This window comes from Phascolarctos cinereus, unplaced genomic scaffold (genome assembly GCF_003287225.1).
Source record: "Phascolarctos cinereus isolate Bilbo 61053 unplaced genomic scaffold, phaCin_HiC Scaffold_5;HRSCAF=322, whole genome shotgun sequence".
Lineage (NCBI taxonomy): Eukaryota > Metazoa > Chordata > Mammalia > Diprotodontia > Phascolarctidae > Phascolarctos > Phascolarctos cinereus.
In genome coordinates, this window is record NW_027555958.1 from 77,487,295 (window position 1) to 77,512,054 (window position 24,760).

The window sequence follows — 24,760 nt, forward strand, 5'->3', positions numbered from 1 at the left end:
CATTTTTAAACTGGAGAGGTTATATATTATTTTTCTTACCACATTTCATTTTCTATTTCCTATAGATATGTTATTCAAACTTATCCCTTAGCAAATTGTTATTTCCAAACCCACACTTGAGGAAACTTTTTTTTTTCCTGATTTCTTTTGTTGACCGTTACGATCAATTCTGTCTATAGCCTTGGTGCAGGCAAAGTAGTAGAAATCATTTGAAACATTTAACCATCTCCCCTGGTCCAGAGAAGCCTCAAGAGAGGGCAAATCAAATCTGAAAGTATGGTTTATTCCTAAACTTAGTAAAATTGGCTTCCAAATAATTTCTAAGTCATATTCATAGTATAGCTCTATTACTTTGTTCGGAGTCAATTTCCATATTCAACTATAGGACAAGACATTCTGAAGCGAAACATAAAAAATAATTCCAGTCTCCCTTTCATTCAAATAATAAAGAACTAGCACAATTTTTTTCAAAATGAAATTAGCTAAGTAGAAATAATTTTTCTTAGATAATCTGATTCTTGAAATATATGAATTTTAAATCAAACGTGAATACCAATTAAGAAAAATTATTAAATGAAAATTGCCTTTTGTTTATTTCTGCTAGCTTTCTTTTTTCATAAAACTTAGAAAAGACGTTCACAATGTGAAATTTTGTTTTCTTCTCCAATAGGAAATGAAATCCACCCAATACTATTAAAGTAAATTAAGTAACCAATTTATTCAGGCTTAGAATTAGTATTCTGTTCATAAAACTCTAGTATTAAGTGTCAGGTGAGGGACACCAGGTTACATGGAATGTAGATTAAATCATAAAAATAAAAAACAGATACAAGTTGACAATGTGGGATGTAGTTTACAACTAATTCTGAATTATTCAAATGTAAACAACTTTATACAGTATATAGATCAGCTCATAAGGCTTACCATCTTCACCGACCACTGAACAGTTCAATTGAAAATAGAAAGAAATGGCATATTATTCACATGCAACCATAATATAAGATGTAATAACCTAGAGATGTATATTTTCCACAAAGTTAAAAGTAAATTATACACTGTTTTATGATCTGAACAAATCTGCCAGAAAAACAATTTCAAGCACATTTTTTTGAAAATAACTCACTGACAATAGAAGCACACACAATGATAACGGGCAGATATTTTGTGATTTTAACTAATTAAAATTCAAGATTAAAGAAAATGTGTTCAAATTAGTCTAAGAGTAATCACTTACTTTCTGTAAAGAACTGTTTACATAAACCAAGAATGACACATAGATATTTGAAAATATGTAGAGATATGCTAGGATATTAATAGATATCATAAAAATGCCCACCAAATCCTGATTTTTACAATGCTAACCAGAGCAGCAAAATAGAATTTGAGCTTACAAAGTTCACAAATAAGATTAATTTTTGTTTGATATATAACAAAAATGGAAGAAAAAATATACAAGAAATACATAAATGAGGGAACGTTCAACAATTTCTCTTTTGCATTTTCTTGCAAAAGCACGTCCCTCTATTTTCAGGGCCTTTTAAAAAAAATAAATTCATATGTTTTATTCATAACACTGATAAATTTAAACAAAATAATTTTCCAATTTTAGAAAATGACAACTACTTTGAAAAAGACTAAATGGCACACAGTCTATGTTTCCTTAAATAGAGCTGCCATCATTGTGAAAAACCTCAGATATATTTCATTTAGAATGTCCATATAGTATATATCTTTTTTTTTTACACACCAACAGATTAATTAGTGGTAGGCTGAAACTGCTACTTTATGTACTAAAGGTGTCTTGACTGGGATCCTTGTTATGCATTAAAGTAAATTATCTTTGTATTTGTTAGTGGTCTTTATTAAAGTTTGCAGACAAAGAAAAATTTTACTTTTCACTGATTTAATTTTCTAAATCCTAAATTTAGAAGGAAAAAACATTTAAATGTTAATCTTTGGATGAATTTTAACAAGTATCTGACAAAAAATATCTACCCATTTATCTATGATGCATTGATCAAATGTATAAATGTTTTATGATTACAACAGGATGACATTTGCTATCATGGTCCTTTCAAAAACATCTAGATAAAATGCTTAGAATACTTTTTAGACTGTTAGAGATGCGCGAGTGAACAAATATCAGTCTATGTTTGTTATGGCATTGCTGGTAATAATTCATGGGGATGCATGAAGCATGGCTAAAATAATGTATTTCAATTGTCATGGTCTTCTTAAAATGTTTCTAGAATAAAATCACATTTAGGACAAGAAAACAAAACATGCAATGTATCTGACTTATTTATTACCTTACATGGCAATTTTGGGCAAAATTTCCTTTTTAAATTAAATCATGGTTCTTCACATATAGTTGATATTTTAAAATGGCTGCAAAATGAATAACTTATATAATAATTCATGCACATGAGCTCTGTGATGGCTATCATGTTATCCTTTAGAAGGAAATGTAAGATAACAGAAAATTACTACATATTCAATAGCTGTTTCACTGATCTGGATGCAGCAAATACAGCTGCACTAAGTCAGAGTCATTGATTTTGAGGTACAGAAATGTTTTACAAACAAAACAGAATAATACTTAGTACAAAACTATGATGTATTTCTACACTTTCTACTTGCTGTTCTGGTCACTCATTGCATAAAAAAAGAAACAATGGAAAATAGAGAAGGGTGATCAACAAAGATTTTCTACCCAAGACCACATTTTTTTAAACTGTAATAAGACAAAGTCTGAGAAATCTCTTACAGATGTCTATAAAAATCACACAAAGTATAGGCACCAATTTATTCATCAAACACTGGTTCAGTTAGAACAAAGGGAGTACTTATTGAACATCAATTGAGGCACTTTATGACCAAACAAAATCAGACAGAATGTTTTGAGTACATTTCAATACTCTTGCATAAAAAAATACCTCAGGTCCATGGTCAGAATCAAAATACTGGTATGACTCAAACATGGCAGGTTCTTATTCTTAATTGTATTCTCATTCTTAATTGTAAATATCAACTAAATAATGTTTCTTGTAATGACAATTTAGACAAGCTTAAAAATACATATTTTAGAAATGCATGGTTCAGGTCTAGCTCTGATTTTCTTAATCTGAACACCTAAATTATAGAATTAATAAAACTACTAAAGTGCAATTATTTCTCTCAGACTACTTAATTTAAAAAAGAAATGAACACAATTTCTACAGATCAATCCCTTGATACTATAACAAATAAAATAAGTGTCACAACCTGATACTGTATATAATTATATGGGGCAGCTTGGCTTGAAGTCAGGAAGCCAGGGAATGAAACCTTAATTTACAAACTGTGTGACTCTAGACAAGTCATATGTTTCAGGCAACTCTATCTACTAAGACATAACCAGATTTTAATCTGCAGCTATGGAAGTAGTTATCATTTCAAGAGCTTTCCCTCTCTCAGACAAAATCACAGATTTTAACTGTCAAGACAAAAAACCCAAGTCAAATGTTTGGCTTCAAGGTGATGAGCCAACAGGAAGTAACATGGACAGAGAACAACATGATTTCCTAAAAAACCCAGGTCTCCATTAAATCAGCAAGATATTTGCAAATAAAAATTAACTATTCAGCAAGCAAATGGAGTTCCAAAATTTATAATTATAAAATTCTATTTCTATTAAATAAAAGTAAAGAGGTCATTACCTCAGGCTTATCTTGCCCAAGCTTAGACAATTTCAAATTCTTAAAACAACCTCTTCCTTCATACGTCTGAATCTGCTATAAAATTCTCCACATCAAACCATGGCTCTCTGTTCCAAACTGAACAGAATATAGTAATAAAGACCTGGCATGCTCAATACTATAAAAAGACAGACCCCCCCAAAACCCTCAAAATAAAAAACTAAGCTGAATAAAAATATGGTATCTAACACTATATTTTCTCACAATTCACGTAACTTAACACAACACATTTATTACAATCTGTATTGGCACTATGAAACACTGGGACAATTCTACATTCATTATTCAGTCACTGGAACCCACCTACAACTATTGTTAATGATTTTTAAAAATTATAACATTTTACACATCACTACAGCTGTAATTCACTATTGTGGGTCATTTAAAGGAATAATCTTTATTTTTTATTTATTTTATTTTTTTTGCAGTATTAGCTGTGGTAGTCACAACAAAGTTTATGTTATGGACAGATTATGAAAAAGCTAAAATGAATGATCAACAACAATAATTCAACGGTGAAATAACCACTGTATTGCTTAAAAAAAAAGTCACTTGTGTGTCACACTTTTCCCAAGGAGTTGTATGTGATCAAATACTATACTAAGTTAATAAACTTTGAATTATGTGTGATCAACTGATGCACACAACTAAAACAATCTGATGTTAGGCAGGGATTTTTAAATTTAAAAATGAAATGTAAACATCAGGTCAGACCAGTTAATGAACACATTTCATATGACATTGTTGGAGTTTGGCTAAAAAAAAAGGCATTTAGAAGTTTTGATGGAAGGCATTTTACTTTTTTTAAAAAATCCTCAAAAAAACCAATTCAATTTAAACATAATTTATTGATCACTTCCATCTAAAAGTTAAATTAAGTGCCTAAATTTTTTTTCAACTGTGTAAGTGCTTTAGTTTAAATGGAGCTAAAATATTTAAATTATTACCAAAATGATACTTTAGAAAACTAGCAGATGAAGTCAGCATAACTAATTATTAGAAGACAAAGTTTAATAATAAATTACTCTAAGTAATGTAGAATACAGTACAAGACAGTGGTGGACACACATGATTTCATGTAAACAGAAAAATAGCTTAAATATGATTGCACCCACCACCCTCTTTATAACACCATCCTTTAGAATCAAGCATTTTAAATGTTATAAAGAGGAGATTTCTTTCTTTCTTTTAACTTGAGGGTGACTATACTTATTACAGCAGTATTTTATAACTGTATTCTCAGAAAGAGCCTTATAATGAGGGTGGAGAGTATTAAAAGCCACACCACACACACAATAGGCCATCATGCATTTTAACCCATTATTAAACTTACCCCTCTTTTGAGGCTTCTGAAAGAAGGAATTCTGGGCTTCCCTGTTTTTATTTCACTCATACAATAATGCACAGGTTCAATGGAGAATGTGAGAAACTGGGACCCATTAGGAGTACTGGATGTGAATAAACTAGTAGGGGTAAGGGGTGGGGACTGTGGCTAACATAGAAATAAAGAAAGGAATCAATAAGCCAAATGTGCATAGTGGTTTTTCTTTTTAAATGAAAATACTATCTTTGGCAACATGCTTTTTTTTTTCTCCCACAGTATAAACCTCACAAAAATGTATCCTACTACATACTACAAAAAGTTCAGTTAACACTTGCTGAAAATTAAATAACCACAGAAGTTAAATATACTTTTAAAATATACCATTCCACTTATTTCTTTTCTAAGAAGTAAATACAATAAGTAAAACTTAAATGGCACAAACTAAAAACATAATCCTCAAGAGAGCTAGTGGACTTGAATAATTACCAAATTCCTGGCATGTGTGTGGACTCTGGATTTCTGAATAATGAGGTACTTCACTGTACTCGTGGGGGGCATTTATTTACACACTTAGGGTACCTTATGATTGTTACTGCAGCTACAACAATCAGAACAGGTCATAAGACATGTAGGAAAGTTTAAATTGTGGCTCACTATTAACTAGAACAGGCAAAAAAAGTTTATTCCATGTATGCTTATGACTTTTCAACAGTCTGGTCCTATATCTTCTCTCAGGTGGACAATATATTCTTTAGTAATTAAGTTTATACTTATCACTAGCTACAGCTTTGCTTCACATTATTTTTAATTCTTATTTACACCTACACTATGATCAGAAAATATGTTAGAATGATCAAATAAAACATTGCATTTAACAAATACAATTTAATAAATACAATAAATACAAGTAGCCTATTTTTCTTTATTGATGACTATAATCTTCAAAAGGAATTACTAAATTAGAAGATAAGAAACAAGTAATTCTACTTTGCTTTCAGAAATGGATTTATCTACCTAAATAAACAAATCAAAAGATCAAGTCTAAGCATGCAATGGAATTCCCTCATTAAAGTAATGACTTCAAACTTCAACTAAGAACCTTGAATATTGCTTATTAAGACTTTCTTAGGAATATTTAAATTATTTATGAGACTGAATATGAACAAAATTAACTTTTATAATGGTCAATTATTTATGTTGCGTGTCAATAATAGTACTAATAATCTTTTAGTTGGACCCTGAGGATATTTTGCATACCAAATTTCGATTCAAAACATTTAACAAAATGTTAGCAATTTTCATTAACAGTCTAATAAATTCCAGGGTTGTAGCCATAGTCTGATCTCATTTTTTTCAGCATCATGCTTACAAAAATATCTACACTCTATATGAATTCATCTCTATTAACATTTAATTACTAAATTTTAAAACATATCTCCAAATAACTGACCATTCAATATCTATGCTAACTATAACTTCTCCAGCTAATACGTGAAATTATCTGAAATCCTGGTTTTGAATAATTAGTGTAATAAGCCTATAAATCTTACCTTTGGTTTCTTTCCAAAAAGCCACAACTTGCCCTTGGCCTTTCCTACAGTGGTTTTGGCATCAATCTTCCCACTGTCCTGCTTAGAGGCACTGATAGTACCATCAGAAACGGTCCTGTAAATATGCTGACTATAATCTTCAAAAGGAAAGTCTCCTGGAGGTTCAAATCCAGACTTGAAGGAGTCGACCACCATTTGCGAGTCCTGAACACAGGAAATTAAGAATTTTAAAACCATTACATTTATTTCTACATATGTCGATGATACTTTCAGAACATTAACCAAGACAAGGGATGCTAACAAACTGTATGAGGGATTTCAAATTTTAAAATCTTACAGAAATTATTAAATGAACAATTTAGTTGCAAAAAGTTTCTTCCTGTGTACTTAAAGTGTCACTCAAAAATATCAACCCACAAATATATCTGAAATACTAACAGAAAAGAGTCTTTTTCTTACTCTTAGCTCCTGACGGATTTATACAAATTATTTAGTTTTAAAATCCAAATTCCCATTTTACTTGTAACACTGATCCTCAGAGTTTCAGTTAACTTAGATAAAAACCAACCAAAATACAACTAAGAATTACAAGGAGAGAAACGGATTCATACAAAAGGAGAATCAGAGAGTAGAAAAATAAACAGTAAAACAGTAGTTCTTCTTAACCTTTTTTAAATCTCTTGAACCCCTCTGGTGATTTGGTGAAGCCTATCATCCTTTCTCAAAACAATATTTTTAGATGCATAAAATAAAACATATAGGACTACAAAGGAAACATCATATGAAATGCAGTTTTAAAATGAGCTCACCAAATCCAGTTTAAGAATCCTATGTTTAGAGAGAATAGAATAAATGGGAAGTGGGATAGGATGAAGGGAAATATAGTTAATTTTTCACAATATGGCCATTATGGAAGTGTTTTGCATGACTACACATGTATAACCTGTATCATGTTGCTTGCCTTCTCAATGAGTGTGGGTGGGCAAGGAGAAAGGGAGAGAATTTGGAACCCAAAGCTTTAAAAACAAATGTTAAAAAATTGTTTTTACATGCAACTGGGAAATAAGATATACAGACAATGGGGTATGGAAATCTATTCTGCCCTGCAGGAATGGGAGGGGATGGGGGGGCACGTAATAGAAGGGAGAACAGATCAGGGGAAGGGGTATTCAGAATGCACACCATCTTGGGTGGGGAGAGGGGAGAGATGGGGAGAAAATCTGGAACTCAAGATCTTGTAGAAGTGAATGTTGAAAACTAAAAATAAAGAAAGACAGTTGACTTAAAAAAAAAGAATCCTAGCTTTAAAGGATCAGTCTAAGTGAGCATGAGTTAAGAGCTTTTAGCTGTAAAGTAGAGGTTTTCCATTAATGGATATGTATGTTAAAGGGGAAAAGTAATCTTTGTTAGAGTTGAGGACAATTCTGGAATGAGTACCCATATCCTTACCTCTCTTACTTTTACCTTACAGAAAAACAATTCTTTTTAAGGAAATTACTAAAAAAAATCTTAATTTTTCCTTTATTAATTTATAATACTTATATAATCCATTCTATAGATGATATGGATGGTTCATGCATATACCATTTTAAAAGTAAGTAGTCTCATTACCATTTTTTTAAATGGATAATATAGTTTGTATAAAATCCATTACAATTAAATTAATTTCAAGGAAGCTTTATTACAATAAGGGATTATCTAGTCCAACCTTCAACCAACTACAAGGATTACTTAGGCCTACCTATTTTTCAAAATATAAATTACTTTGCAGCAATTTTTACCCAACTTAAATATTCTAGTCCCCTAAATAAAACCTACTTAAAGGAAACAATACATAGGTACAGGTAATATGTGCAAACTCCTCTGAGTTGCTAATTCATTCCTGTGAGATGTTTTTCAAATCTTATCCTGTAGAGTAGGAATATGATTTCTAATACTATACTCATTTTAACAAAAATTTTAATAAAAATTTCAGCTACTTTATAGGGACTGTTACAAAAAGGAATTTACCTATAGAATTAAGTTATTGTATAAAACAATTTCTGTTTTGCTGAATAGGTATGTAACTATATTATAAAGCAATTTTTATTTATAAATAATTTATCCCCCCCCCAATTACTCATAAAAACAATTCTTTAACATTTGGTTTGGTTTTTTAATTTTCAGTTCCAAATCCTCTCCCTGAGACAGTAAGCAATCTGATACGGGTTATATATATGCAACCATGTAAAACATATTTCCATATTAATCATTTTGTGGAAGAAAACTAGAAAGGAAGGAAGGAGGGTTTCTTGAGGATGAAGGGGACACATTTATAGGCAGTAGGTAAGCAACCAGCAGAAGGCTAGAGACTGAAGATAGATGATAAAGTAGGCAATTTGCTCAAGAACACAGGATGAAATGGAAATTACTTGTACATGTAGAAAAGGGTTCCTTTAACAAGGAGAAGGGACACACCAAGTGAGATAGAGGCAGAGGAGGATTTAGTGGCAGAAGGCATTTGGGTGATCTGAGATAAGGGAAAAAGAAAGCTCTCAGTGAATGGTTTCAATTTTTTTAAAAATAAATATGGAACAAGGTTCTCAGCTGAGAGGATGAAGGAAATGAGAGTAATGGGAAGTTTGAGGAGGAATGAAAAGGTCTGGAAAAGCCACTGTGGGGAGTGGGATAATGAGTTTATTAGGGAGGTACGAAAGGACTGCCTTGCCAAGGGTCCAGTTGAAATAATATAACATAAATTTCTAGTGGATTCAATCAGCATTATTTCATGATTTTGTCCAACTTTGTTTAGTAGCATGTGAGTAGTTGCAAAGGCAGGGGACAGTTATTCAAAAGATTAAGGTGGGGCAAGGAACTCAAGAGAAGAGGACACATTAGGGGCAGGTAGGTGACACAGTGGATAGAACACTGACCCTGCATTCAAGAAGACCTGAGCTCAAATCCGGCCTCAGACACATAATACTTACTTAGCTGTATGACTCTGGGCAAGTCATTTTAACTCCACTGGCTAGCCAAAAAAAAAAAAAAAAGAAGAGGACACATTGTAGAATTGAACTGGTTTACTAAAGGATGATAATGGAAAAAGCAGGAGTATAGCTAGTACAAGAGTGACAGTCTGGGAAACAAGTGATAGCCTGAGGAATCAGAAGATACAGTGATAATGAAAAGGATTTGGAGATCAGATTAAGAGATCTGAGAATCTTTGAACACAGAGGTGGTACATTTGTGGGTGGCGCAAGATCAAGGATATGATTATCTCCGTGTGTAGCTAAGGTGAGGTGAAGGAGTAAGTCATGAGAAATGATTAAAACTAAAAAATTGTGAGGTTAGAATGTTTGAGAACCTATCTCTATCTACAGACACATATCTATATATTAAAGTCCTCTAGTAAAAGACTTATACCAGATCTCCCCTATCACAATGGCAACACTTTTGAAGAATACTTCTTCCTGACTGGTGCCTTGTCTGATGTTTATGATCAGATCACTGAGCAAGGTTACTTCTGGTGCAACTTTCAAGGACCCTTGAATGACACTGATATATAGATGGGAGACACCTTGTTGGAAGTGAGCATTTAAGGAAGCATTTTGCATTACCAAAACAATGCATTTTCATACTCAACAAACAATAAGCAAACTGGGATCTTGTATTCTTTACATTTTTCAATCAATTGTGTAATCATAAAGATGTGATCTACTGTGAAATGTCACTTGTGAAAGTCTGTTCCCAACTACTACTTCACTGAGGATGCCCTCAATTAACGTGTGAGTCTCAAAGACTTTGTATAAATGACAAAGAGGAGACAAATAAATCAATAGTTGTTCATTTTCTCTGTTACCTTTTCTGGTATTAATAAGGTCTGAAATTTTTTTCTATAGCTTTTGTATCTTTTCCTCCTTTAGATACCTTGTAAATTGATCCTTCAACATTCTCACCACTGTGTCACCTCCAGCATGGATCTCCTCTATGTACACTTGGTTTAATCTCATTACTCTTCCTGTCTTTAATTTCTTTAGTACCATTTCTACCTCCTAAAAGCCTATCTGGAACTATGATGTTAAAATTGAAATGTAGCAACTCTACTGTCCTTATTGGTGAAAACAGTATTTAATAAAAATTTTTACAGATTTTTTTCCTATTTTTCTTCTGTCTGTTATCTCCTACAAAGTCCTACTCACCTGCCTGATGTTAGCATAAAGATGATTTTAAGTACTTAAAGGTAGAGCCAACAGAGTATAGCAACTGGAAGGTTCTATCATGATACTGGGTAAAATATAAAATTGAACTAAATTTTAAACATTTGGGCTTTCAGTATGGTGCTAGAACAGATCAAATTTATTTCATGAAGACTAACTCTATCTAAGCCACTTAATGATGAATTTTTTAGCCACGACCACACATGAAATAAAGAAAAATACAAAATAGCCTTCAGAAAGAAAAAGGAGCTGAGGGTAGTAGGAATCATCATCTTTAAAAAGTCTATCAACTTCAACTTGATTGTTAAAACTCTAAATGTAGGTCCTTGTCCAGAGACCGATGATTGAAAATATTATTTAGAAAAATGCTATCCCACCTCCAGAGAGAGAACTGATAAATTCTGAGTGCAGACTGAAACACATTTTTTTCACTTTCTTTATTTTTCTTGCTTTTTGGAGTTTTTTTGTGACATAGTAAATATGGAAATTTTTTAAATTTTAAAAAAAAATTTTTAATCGCTTTTAGGCAATTGGGGTTAAGTGATTTGCCCAGGGTCACACAGCTAGTAAGTGTCAAGTGTTTGGTCTGAGGTCAAATTTGAACTCAGGTCTTCCTGACTTCAGGGCCAGTGCTCTATTCACTGCGCCACCTAGCTGCCCCTGGAAATATGTTTTGCAAAAAAAATGTGTGTGTGTGTGTGTGTGTATATATATGTGTGTGTGTATATACACACACACACACACACACACATATATACACACACACATATATACATATACATATATATACACACACACACTCACACACACACGTTTTGCATGACTTCACATGTATAATGGGTTATCATATTGCTTGCCTTCTCAATGAGTGAGGGAAAGGTGGCAAGAAGAGAGAGAATTTGGAATTTAAAATAAAAAACTGAATGTTAAAAAAAATTAGAAATTAAAAGCTTGGGGAGAAAAAAGCAAGTATTATTCAAGGAGATAATTTGACACTCTTGTTATAAACAAAACCAGAAGAAGGAAGCTTACAGCTAAATGGAAACATGGCTCACAGGAAATTTATGAGACAAAGGAGTTGACATAATGGGATTTATCATATACGCCAAAACAACAAGAAAAAATATTATTTCTTTGACTATTTGGTCATCTTTTAAAAGTACCCATTATATAAGCTTTTTCAAAAATACCACCATTAAAATAATTTCAGCTAAATACACAAACACTCAAGATAGAAGATGAAAAAGTAGAGAAATTCCATGAAGAACAAGCTGACGAACCTCCACATTATCAGCATACACTGATACTCAGTGACTTCAATATGAAGGTAGAAATAGGTGAGAATGGCATAAAATCTTATGAAGAAAAGTGACAGACAATTATGAGCAGTATTGCCTCAGAGCAGAGAAAAAACAGAGGGCAAAATTGGTTTAAAGAAAGCTTGGCAAGAAGTCTAACTATGCAAAGAAATTCCAAAGGTATTTAAGAATGAGAATGGAAGGAAGATATTCTTGCTTTTGGCATAGGCAAGTATCATCAGGAAAAAGTAATACTAGGTAAAAGACACAAACACAAAAAAAATAGATATTGTCACTAACTCTACTAATTAATCAGAGAGAAACTGATCAGCCTAGCAAATAAAAGAAATTCAAACCCACCTAGCTTCCAAACTTCTCCATTTCTGTTTAAGGAACCACTATTCTTCAGATATCCCAGATTCATAACCTTGACTTTATCCTTAACTCATCACTCTCCTTCAACCCATACATTCAATCAGTGGCCTAATCTTATCATTTCTACCTCCAAAACATCTCTAATCCCACTCCCCTCTATTCACACAGCTACCTCTTTCAAGCTCATAACAATATTTACCTAGATTATTACAAAAGCCTAACTGCTCTGCCTGACTAAAGTCTTCACCACCTCCACCACCTCCACCACCACCACTCCCATGTCAGTCTGTCCTACACACTGCTGGCCAAGGTACTTTTCCTTAAGTACAGATCTGACCATGTCACTCTCTTATTCAATAAATTCCAGTAGCACTGTGTCTGAATTATATTTTAATATAAACACACATACATGAGAGGCACTTCCATAAAGAGGATTACATATTAAACTATGACTCTCCATTTCAAACTATTTCATTTAAAAAGGAGTACAAAATAAATTCTATATGTTATTTTCAAAATCGTCCTGTTTATCTGTGTTTCCTTCTGAATTTCCTCTTATTCACTTCTGTAATTCTGAAAAATCTTTCAGTGGATCTCTTTTTGTTTGGCATAGATTCTGTTCTGATTCTGTGATTACCTGCTGAGTATGGGACTGAACTGTCATAATTTAAATGTGTTCATTTGGCTCTTGATAATGAAAATGGATCATCACAGAGCACTGGACAGAGTTTGAATCTTACTTTAGAGTCTTATTAGCTGGGTGACTCTGAGCAACTCACTTAAATTGTTTCAGACTTAGTTTCTTCATCTATAAAATGGGAGAAATAATAACAACTGCACAAAGTTGTCATGAGGATCAATGATATTAAAATACATAAAACCCTTGGCAAACATGTTAGCTATCATGGTTTGAAAGCTAAGAAAACTGTTCCAATTTCACGTTTCTTGTCCCCTTGCCTTTACGTGACTTTGTACTTCTCTGTATACCAGTTGTCTCCTACCATTCTCAAGAGAGTTTAAGTTCCTTGAAGGCAGGAACTGCTTCCTTTTTAACTTTATAAACCCAGCACCTGGCATAGTAATAAATGTTTGTTGAGTTTATTTATTATATTTTACCCAGTATCGTAGTTAACTGTTGTTTTTGTTTAGTCACATCCAATTTGTAACCCCATTTGGGGTTTTCTTGGAAAAGATACTAGATAAATCTGCCATTTCCTTTCTCCACCTCATTTTTATAGATGAAGAAACTGAAACAAACAGGGTTAAGTCATTTGCCCAGAATTACATTGCTAGTAAGTGGTTGAGGCCAGATTTGAACACAGGAAGATGAGTCTTCCTGACTCCAAGCCTGTTGATCCACTGTGCCACCTAGTTAACTGTTATGGTTAACTATTATGACCCATTAAACAATACCTTTTTCTTATCTTGGTCCCTAGGATAATTTCAAATAAATTCAGAAATTTCAAAGCTGTCTGCTAATTTTAAATATCCTTTTTACAATGTTAACCAACTTTTTTTTTAAACAGAGATGGAAAACCTATTTCAAGAAACAAATCCTTTCAGTACAAACTATATTTTGTGCTGGTGACAGATGCTTTTTATCCCATACCCTCAGATCTCAGTGAGCTTTCACCTTTGGTCATTCTCTTTCCCTACTTTTCAGTATCTTCTTATCTATTACCTCTTTTTTTTTTTAAGTGCTTACAATGCCCATATTTCCTCCACTTGTCCCCACTACCTCCTGAAGTTATCAGATGTCTCTTCTCATTTACATAGCTAGACTTCTATAATAAACTCTCTTTATCTACCCCCTTTATGATCTTCCACTCACTTCTCAACCCCTTGCAATCTGGCTTCATTGTCACACATCTCATTCCAATTGCTCAAATTAATTTACCCTTTTAGGTTTCTCTGAACTCTTGCTGCATTTCAAAGTTCCTACTCAGCTCTGGTCTTTCCATCAGAAATGCCTGAAAATCCTCTACTCCATTCAAGGAACTTTTATTTTCCTTTTTAAGACGATACATTGACTTGTAGTCACTATATCTCAGCTTGTAGAACATTGTCGTCCAAGACTTCCTCTCCCTTCTTACAGGTAACTGAAAAGTCTTGGGTGAGCCTGACTGGATCCCAAGCACTTAGAACTGCTTTTCTTACCAAGTGTTTGCAAATTTTTTCCTCCGTGACATAGGAGATGGGGGTTTTGGCTGTGATATTGTTGGGAGTTTTCTTTACAAGGTGGCATCTTCCTCTCTTCACTTGGACTGTTTCTAAATGATCTAGGAAATTTTCATTTATTACTTCTTAAATCGTAGTGTCCTAGCTTAAAATCATGACTTTCAGGGAGTTCAATAATTGTTATATTACCTCTGATTTGTTTTTTGCACTAACAGCAAGCTTCATTTTTTTTTCTCTCTTGCTTTATTTATTCTAATATTCACATAGCCTTTGCAAAAAATCCATTTTTTCCCTCTGCATCATTGCTTGCAGTTGTTACAAAAATACTTGTTTCTTTTGGGGAAGGGTTAAATCTCTAGATATATAATAATTTTTTATACTATTTGGTATTTTCTTTGATTTGCTCATCCTTCAGCTTTAGTTCATGAACTGGAGAACTATAGCAAGGCAAGGCTCTGCCACCTGCTCCACTTTTGGGTTGGGTAGTGAGCTTAGCTGGAATCTCCCCCAGAGTCACCTGAGTTCTTTTACTGGCCTTCATTACTCCCAAACTTAAGTCCCTCTTGTGTCTTCAAGGTATCTAGCACTATATCTTCAGGACCCTCTACTGCATCTCAGGACAGAGTGCTACAGATTTTAGAGAATCTGAAGGCTTAGGTTTCTGCAGTCTGAGTGCTGTCACTAATCATTCTGTTCCCCAAGGAGCTCGTCCAAGTTCCCAACCCTGGGGCTTTCTGACCTCCCTGGGCCTCTCTCAGGAGGCCCTCTGCACTTGCTGCCTCTGGATTATAATCTTACTGGCTATATGTGTCTCTGGTGCTGGTCATGTTGGGAGGCTGGACACTACTAGCCTGTGCTGGTGTTGGTTTTGCTGGAGTTCCCCCTTCCTATTACCTGTGGATTTCCTGCTGACTTTTTTTAAGCAGAAGTTCTGTGACAGAAGAAGTTACTGTTGTTTCACCTCATATTTTTTGGTTCATTATTCACTTCAGTGGGAATTTCAGATTTTTGCTGAAGAAAGTATGTAGAAATAGGCAATTTGCTAGAAGTCCCCTCCCTTTGTTACAGAAGCATATATAAACTCTTCTATTTACCTTTTGAAGCCCTACACAACATTGTCCTACCAACCTTTCTACCAATCTCCCTTCCCCTAACCCCCCAAACCCTCGAAATCTACAATCCAGCTAAACTCATCTTTTTTTTCTTCTTTTTCCACAGTTGCTCCCCAACTCCCATGCCTAGAATGCACTCAAGTCTCACTTTTACCAGACAGAATCCCCCTCCTTCCTTCAAGACTTAGCTCAAACACCATCTTTTATATAGGGCCTTTCTTTCTTTTGTGGCAACTGGGTTAAGTGACTTGCCCGGGGTAACACAGCAAATGTCAAGTGTTTGGCCTGAGGCTGGATTTGAACTCAGGTCCTCCTGACTTCAGGGCCGGTGCTCTATTCACTGCGCCACCTCGCTGCCACTAGGGCCTTTCTTAAGAATGCTATTTATTAGCCCTCCCTTTTAAACTACCTTGCATTTAACTACTTAACTAATTATATTTATTGTGTATATACACACATATGCATAACTAAACATATATATACAATATATGTGTGCACATATGTATGTATCTATCTTTCTTGTCTCCCCTACCTTAGAATGCAAGCTCTTCCAGAATAAGGAATGCTTCATTCATTATATTTTTATCTGCAGCACCTAGCACAGTGCTTAGCACATAATAGGTACTGAATAAATATTTACTGATTTATTTGCTTAATAAATGTTTGCTGAGTTGAAACAGATTTTTTTGGGGCTTCGTATAGACTTATGGTACAAAAGATATCTGACAAATATTAAACCAACCCATTCCCTCTTATAAAACATAATATTTTTAAATTGTCCAAAATACCTGACAGTCCAAGAATCTATGAGAACAGATTTCAGTCAAACTTTCTTTGAGCTACACTCGTTGTTCATTAGTTAGGTTGAGGCTGAAAGCTATCTTCTTTCAGCTGATGGGGCAGGAAAATGGGTGAGTAGCCAGGAGTACTGTCAAACTGTCAAGTTGTGCCCAAACTAGCTTTAACTTAAGGAAAACTCAAATTTGTGGCCTCAATTCATAGTTTTGTTCTAAATTCAGTCAAGGAAAGATGAAACACGTTCACATTTTCAAGCTACTCCTACATTCCTCAAATCATGAAAAAAGACCCTCAACGTAACAAATTAGTTTAAGTGTTTTATTCTGATTTTGAATTTGTGCCCTTCACATTTTCAGAGAATCAAATACCATAGTCTACAGTACTGTATCTCTATTCAACCGTACTATACCTATACATCTTTTATTCACTTACCATGTATTACTCTGTATTCTAGTTATTTACGTATTTCCTGCATCCTAATTATCTTGTAAACTCCATGGAATCAAGGACTCTGTTTTACCTAAACATTTTAGGTCTCCTAGCAACCACATATAGAAGACAGTTAATAAATGTCAGTTTACTTGAATTTCAATTTTAACCATCTCATCTAATTTAAAGATTAATGATTTCAAGGAACCATTCTTAACATTTTAGTACCCTTTGTAACTTACTTAAGATTTGAGCCAGAGTGAAACTTAAAGCAATGGGCCCACTTTAAAAGAATCCTAAAATCTCAGAGCTGAAGGGACCTGAGAGGCAAACTAGTCTGATCCGTACATGAATAGGTATTCCTTCCACAGTACCATCAACAAATGCTTATTCACCTTTAAAACATCCACTCTTCTTTTGAATAGCAGCTCTATAACTTTTTGTTTCCCTTAAGCCTAAATCTGCCCCTTCGAAGCTTCCCCCATAGCTCCTCAGTTTGACCTCTGGGGCCACACCTTTCAAATACCTGAAGACAGCAATCATGTGTCCTCTGAGAATATGAAGAGGACTACAACTATGGCAATTATACCCTTCCCAGTAGTCTAGCACCCAGCAGCCTATTCTTAGGAATTATGTTCTCTAAGAAAAAAGGTCAGAAATAATGTTTCATTTATTATAAGAATAATGAAAAATGAAATGTGACAACTTTGTAGTAAATAATTTGAACCCAAGCAGAATTTAAACTATACAGTTAAAATTCAAAATATGTAGTGAGTGCTCTTCTTGGAAGAGAAATACCACTAACGCATAAACCTTACAGATATTTTTATTCATATGCATCCAAATAGAACGCATTTTAGAGGACTTACTCTTCTTTCATCAACTGACTTTGCAGCATGAATCATTCCTTCCAAGCACTTTGAGATGATTGGAACAACTTTACGTTCTGAATCTGCAAATCCTTTATAACATTCACTGAGTTTGATGGTTCTTCGTTCATCCATTTCCTGAAGATGCTATCAATCAAAAAATTATAATATAAATATAAAATATATATATATAAATAAAAAATTATATATACCAATGAATATGGCATGATGATCAAAAGCTTCAGCATACTACTAGATGTGATAATAATGATCATGACAATAACCAGGTAGAATTTATATAGCAGTTTGAGGTTTGCAAAGTACTTCACAAATCTTGTCTCATTTTATCCTCACAATAAACCTGAGAGTTAGGAGCTATTATTAGCCACATTTCATAGATAATGAGGCACACAGAGGTTATATAACTTGCCCAGCATCACACATATAGTATCTGAAGCCAAATCTGAAATCAGGTTTTGTTGACTTCCAGGTCCAGCATTCTATCCATTGCACTACTCAAACTACCCCACTGCACCAGATTCCCAACTGCTTAACAAAGCACTTAATGACAAAGAAAAATAACTAACATTTATTTTTAATATGTTTCTCTTCCATTTCTGTGGGCTATTAATTCTTAGAAATCTGTCATCTAATGAAATCTGAAAAAAAATTTTTGAAATACATAATCATGCACATTTAGCTTATTGGTAATTTTGGTTAACAGCTGAGCTAGAAACATTCCAGTGTCCGGATTTGAGACAAAACGTAAAATTATAAGACCTTTCACAAATATATTATAGGATTCATTTCATTTACAAAACTTACCTTATAAATCTGAGGAATGACTATGTAAAAATGTTTGTGTTGTTCTCCATTAAAGTTCTGAAGTTGTGCAGCATATTCATTTTTATTTTCATCAGCCATATGTGTCCGAAGATTCAGCTGCTGTTTAGCCTACAAAAAAATGTCAGACTAAGCCATTACAAATAAAAAATGCACAGTTAAATCATTCTTGAAGACTCACACTTTTATGAACCAAAACTAGATTTTATGAGTAGATAAGCTAGTATTGGGTATTATGAAGACAAAAGTACTAATCTTTTTCTTAAGACACCAGAATATATTTATTATCACTGGATCTAAATTGTATTAAATTGATCTGACAACTTAAACAATTAACTTTAGTTGCTAGCCCAACTTATCCTCAAAGAACAAACAGCAATCTCAAATACCTTAAACTATATAGTACCTGAAGATAAAAATATCTAGCCCATTTTTTTCTCAGCATAACAATAAAATTAAATGTAAGCTATACTAATAAATGCTAAACATTATTGTTGTTGCTGCTGTTAAAGATTAATTCTAGATTCATTCTAGAAAAATTCCTAACTTTTCTGTAACAGAAAAGAACAGAAAGTGCTCAATTTGGAGTCCAAGGGCCCTGATTAAAATACTGGTTCTGTCTCTTACTAATGTATTCTTGGGTCAACCACTTCAGCATCTAGGGGCCTTACTTTTCCATACCTTTAAAATTAAGGAATTGGACTAAATGATCTCTAAGGTACCTCTGGACTCTAAAATATTTGTGATCCTCTAAGTGTTTACACTAAACTTTTAAAAGGAATTAACTTTCCTTTACTGGAACATCAAATATTTCTAAAGAGCTCTGGCTACTTGCTATTCCTTCTGCAACAGAACTCTAAGAAGCCATTGGAACCCTGGGATTTTAGTTTAGACAGACAAACATCCCCCAGTCAACCTGAGGGGAACTTGGGATCTTTTCTGTTCTTTAAGCAGTGAGGTGGAACTGAGTAATGCCAGACAGTCTTTAAGAGGAAGACTGACAGTATAAAGAGGACCTCAAGAGCAAAGCCAGAAAGAATGTGTGCCACAGTGAAAATCAGGGGTAAGCTGAGGCAGAAAAGGGGGAGATAAGGGAGAGCCACAGGCTCTAGAGGTGTTTCCTGGAATTTTGGAACAGACTATATAGGCTGAAGCTACCAGTTGTACCCACCACTTTAAGGACTGAGGGGACTTCCTCAATAAGATCTGATTTTTCCCAACTTCCCCTCCTAGTGTCTGTTCATTAACAGTCTGTTTATCCCAACACTCCTGGCAACCTGAATTTCTGCCTCAATAATAAAGAGGCTAAGAATTAGCTAGAGATTACCATAAATGCAAATTAAGGCAAAGAACCAACAAATGTACGAAATTTTCCTAGCTATATTGTGATTCTGCTACCAACTTTTTATTTAATATAAATCTCTGAGGCAGCAGAAGAGATAATCATATGGACCTGAGGAGCCATCATATTTCCACTAGCCTAAAAAATTGAGCTAATTTTTTTTAACAGTATGATTGATTTGAACCTCCAGAGAAAAAAGGGGGTAAAGAGGAGGGGGAAATGACAAGTATTAGTAGGTTAATTGCATCCTCCACAATCAAAACCCACAAACACCACCGTTATACTTGCTATTCTTTTTATATGGCGGACCTAATCCTTGGGTTCAAATTCCTAAATGTATGAACTTATCTTTATTCCCAACCCCCAACATCATCTACGACCAATACAGGCTTCAGCAAGGAAAACTCAATGCAGCTCTAGAAACCAATAACACCACTGGGCCAGCAGGAAAGAAAAATAAAGAACTTGCATTCCATTCTCAATTCTAACCCTATCCCATACAAAATTTAGATTATATCTACCTGTCAAAAGAGAAGGCAACAGTAGTTTCAAAGACAGTGAAAGGAATCTGACCAGAAGAAGCAATTTTTTCCCTTAGGCATAAATGTTCCTTCTTGTAATTCTTCCCTCTCTCTATTTTGCCACCCTTTTGCCTTTCCTGACTTTTCCACTTTACTTTCTCACAATCATTCATACTGCCTTCTGTACCCATAGTTGAATGCAAAGCAGAGGGAAAAGAAAATCTGAAATAATTTAGCCCAATATCTTGCAGCATTGTCTTCTAATAGAATGTGAGTTCTTTGAAGGCAAGAACTATTTCATTTTTTCCCCTTTGAATTCTCAGCATCTAGCATAGTATCCGGCACTAGCAGGTGCTTAACAGACATACCAGTGCCCATCCTGGGGTTCTCAAGTCCTAACTGGTGAGACTTTTCTATATCTGCCCTAACTCCTTTTTCTCTATGCCTTACAATTCCTAACTCTGCTCTTCATCAAGACCTTCATTTTCTTCACCCCTCAGTTCTTTCCACCAACTGCACCAACTACATTCTCTTTCCCTCCCTATATCTAACCAACTCAACTCCATGCAATCCTCCACCCTAGATTCCCTTGCTACCTTGTCCTATCAACAATCTTACTCCATTCCTTCCTGGATTACTTCTATCATCTGTATCCTTCTCTCCTATTTACATACTGCTCACTAGAGCTGGTGGAAATCACAAACTTCTGCTAACTAAATTTAGGCAAATTTATGTTCTCTAAGTTCAACTCAAACCTTAATTCAGCTAGACAAAAATTATATTCCTCCCTAATCAATTACCTATACCACTCTCCACAGTGGTTATGCCAACCCTTCTCATCACTCCTCAAGTTTCAGACTGAATCCCCCTCACCATTATCTAAAACAAGGACTTCACCTTATACTTCACTAAAAAAACTGACACCATTCAACAAAGTTTCCATCTTTTCCCATTTTTCTCTTTTCATATCACTCAGACATCTTTACAATCTCCTGTCACACTGGTTTCAGATGAAGAGTAGCTCCTTCTTATAAAGGCAAAACCCTCTATCTGCACCCTTGACTGTCCCTACTATCCTGTCCACTCTCACTATAATCTTCAATTTCCAGATTATCTACTAGATCTTTCCCTAGTATCTAAATTCCCATGTCTCCCCCAATTGGGGTCAAGTGACTTGCCTCGGGTCACACAGCTAGTACGTGTTGTGTATTTGAGACCAAATTTGAACTCGGGTCCTCCTGACTTCAAGGCCAGAGCTCTTATCCACTGTGCCACCTAGCTGCCTTGTTCCCCATCTTTAAAACTCTCATTTGATCCAACAATATATGCTAGCTGTCATCCTATATCTATGCTTCCCTTCTGGACTAAACTCTTTGAGAATGAAATCTCTAAGTACTTTTACCTCCTCTCCTCTCACTCTTTTAAGCCTACTGCAGACTAGCTTCAGACCAAGATATTCAACAAACCTGCCATCCCTAAAGTTACCAATAATCTCTCTCTCTCTCTCTCTCTCTCTCTCTCTCTCTTTTTAGGCAATTGGGGTTAAGTGACTTGCCCAAGGTCAAACAGCTAGTAAGTGTCAAGTGTTTGGTCTGAGGCAGGATTTGAACTCAGGTCCTCCTGACTCCAGGGCCTGAGCTCTATCCACTGCGCCACCTAGCTGCCCCCCAATAATCTCTTAATTCCTAAATCAAATGGCCTTTCGTCAATCCTGATCCTCCTTGATCTCTTTGCAGCCCTCAACAGTGTCAATCACCTCCTTCTGAACACTACCCTACTTCTCCTCCTATCTATTCAATTACCCCTCTGCCTCCTTTGGTGATTATTCACCCAGATCACATCCATTAATAATGCATCTCTGCGGTATATTTTGAAGCCTCTCTTACATTCTGCTGTGTATATAGCATTTTTTTCTTATTTTGTATTTAACTTTTAATATTTAAGTTTATACTGTTTAAATTAAATTTAAATTAAGCTCTAGTTTCTCTGCTGAGCTACAGTCATACCTCTCCAACTGTCTCTGAATATATCAAACCGGATATCCTGCAGGTATCTCAAACTGAACATGTCCAAAAGAGGACTCATTATCTTTCTCCTCAAGCATGTCCTCCTGAACTTCTTATCACTGTTGAAGGTACTCCATCCTCTCAGTCATCCAGGCTGTCACCTTCAACTCCTCATTCACACTTAATCAAAGTATCCAAGACATCGCCAAATGCTGTAACTGCAGCTTCCACAACATCTCTTGTACCTGGTTCCCCATCTCCACTCATACAGCTATAACCATAGTGCAAGTCCTCATAACTCCTCATCTGGACTACTACTATAGCCTTCTACCTGCTCTGCCTGTCTCAAAGCTCTCCCCATTCAAATCCATCCTCCAATCAGTTGCCAAGGTGATTTTTCTTATTTCTTTTTCTCCCTCCCCCCCCAATTACCAAGCATTTTTTTTCTGTCTCTCCTTTCCCAATGAGGAAAAAAAAGAAAATAAAAAACCCTTATAACAAATAAGCATAGTCAAACCGGCCACACCCACAAATGCTCTCTAAGGATACAGACCTACTCACAGAATTAGTCCTATTACTCCTTCTTAATGAGACGGTCAGCTTTCTTCATCATCAGTCCTATTGAATCATGATTTATCACAGCATTGATCACATTGCTTAAGTCTTTCAAAGTCGCTGATTTTTACAATGCTGACATCATAGTATAAGTTGCTCTTCTAGTTTTGACTCACTTCATTCTCTATCAGTCCACATAAATCTCCCCTGGTTTCTCAGAAAGCATCCCTTTCTTAATTTCTTTTAACAATATTATTCCATCACCTTCATATACCATAATTAGGTCAGCCATTCACCAACTGATGTATCCCCTTAGCTTCTGATTTTTTGCCACAGCCATAAAAGCTGCTATAAATATTTTTGTACATATAAGACCTTTTTCCCCTCTCTTGGAACTCTTTGAAGTAGTAACGATGCACACTTTAGGAACCTCAGATTTGCCTGAATTTGCATTTTTCTAACTATTAATGATTTGGAACATTTTTCATATGACACGATGGCTTAGATGCCTTTCCTCGAGGACTGCCTATTTGTATCCTTTGACCATTTATCAATTGGTGAATGGATCTTATTCTCATAAATTTGAATCTGCTCCATATATATCTTGGCAATGAGGCCTTTATCAGAAAAACATGCTGCAACTGTTTCCCTTCTAATCTTAGCTGCACGGGATTTGTTTGTGCAAAGCCTTTTAAAATTTCACATACTCAAAATTATACATTTTTTATTCTCTCACCCTCTCTGTTTTTTTGGTCTTGAACACTTCCCCATTCTATAGATTTGAAACGTGATTTCTTCCTTGTTCTTCTAATTTGTCTATGACATGATCTTTTCCATCTATGTCAGGGTACAAAAACTTATTTTGGTATGTGGTCTGAACCTAATTTGTTCTTATCTTTGAAGAAAGGAATTGTTTTGGGTTTCTTTTTTTCTATTTATCCCAGGCACTTAGGCCAAGGCCTGGTACAAAATGATAAATTCATTCATTCATTTCATTCATTCATTCATTCATTCATTCATTCATTCACTTTTAATTTATAAGCATGTTTTCTACTCTACTTTTCCTGAAACAGAAGCTCTTTGAAAGCAACAATTACACATATGCACACAACACATAATACAATCACTGACTCCTCAAATTATGGTGACTTTATAACAACAAATACGCAATATCTACTGGGTAAAAAAAAAGAAAACTTAAAACACCAGCCAAGGAAACTGCAAATACTAAGAGAAGCATGTAAGATCTTCTTCTAACCTCAAAGTCAGTTTCTGATTTTTAGGCATCTTACCTTTTCCACATCTGCCTTAGTTGCATTGGTGTCATTGTCCAATCTTTCATAGCTCTGCTGAGCCTTTTCTGCCTCTCTGCACTCCCTCTCAAACTTCTTTTTACTCTGCAGATAATGTGAAAGTATGACATTGAACATGAAATTAAATTAACTCATTTATTAAGCAATTATTTTGTATGTTAAAATCAGTGCACTTGTCTTAAATGTTAGACACTGCAAAAGGCAGCTTCTGAAGATAAAGGCCACCTTTGTATCTTACTGGATGTTTGCTTCCATTACAGCAGGGGTTTGTAACCTTTTTGTGTCAATGGGCTCCTTTTGGCAATCTGGTAAAA

The 24,760-nt window shown here is 34.6% G+C and overlaps 1 protein-coding gene across 3 annotated transcripts in view; it reads right to left on the reverse strand.

Moving 5' to 3' along the window:
• FNBP1L (formin binding protein 1 like) overlaps positions 1-24,760 on the reverse strand; it is a 112,337-nt gene that overhangs the window by 11,767 nt on the left and 75,810 nt on the right. For 2 of the 3 annotated variants that reach the window (XM_020971984.1, XM_020971983.2), the window contains exons 6-9: positions 24,426-24,530; positions 18,692-18,820; positions 17,867-18,013; positions 6,612-6,815 (exon numbers count right to left, since the gene is read on the reverse strand). In XM_020971984.1, the coding sequence (XP_020827643.1) occupies positions 6,612-6,815; positions 17,867-18,013; positions 18,692-18,820; positions 24,426-24,530 (585 nt within the window). Of the gene's footprint in view, positions 1-924; positions 940-5,070; positions 5,230-6,611; positions 6,816-17,866; positions 18,014-18,691; positions 18,821-24,425; positions 24,531-24,760 lie in introns of all 3 variants that reach the window. The other variant, XM_078155012.1, reaches the window with a different exon arrangement.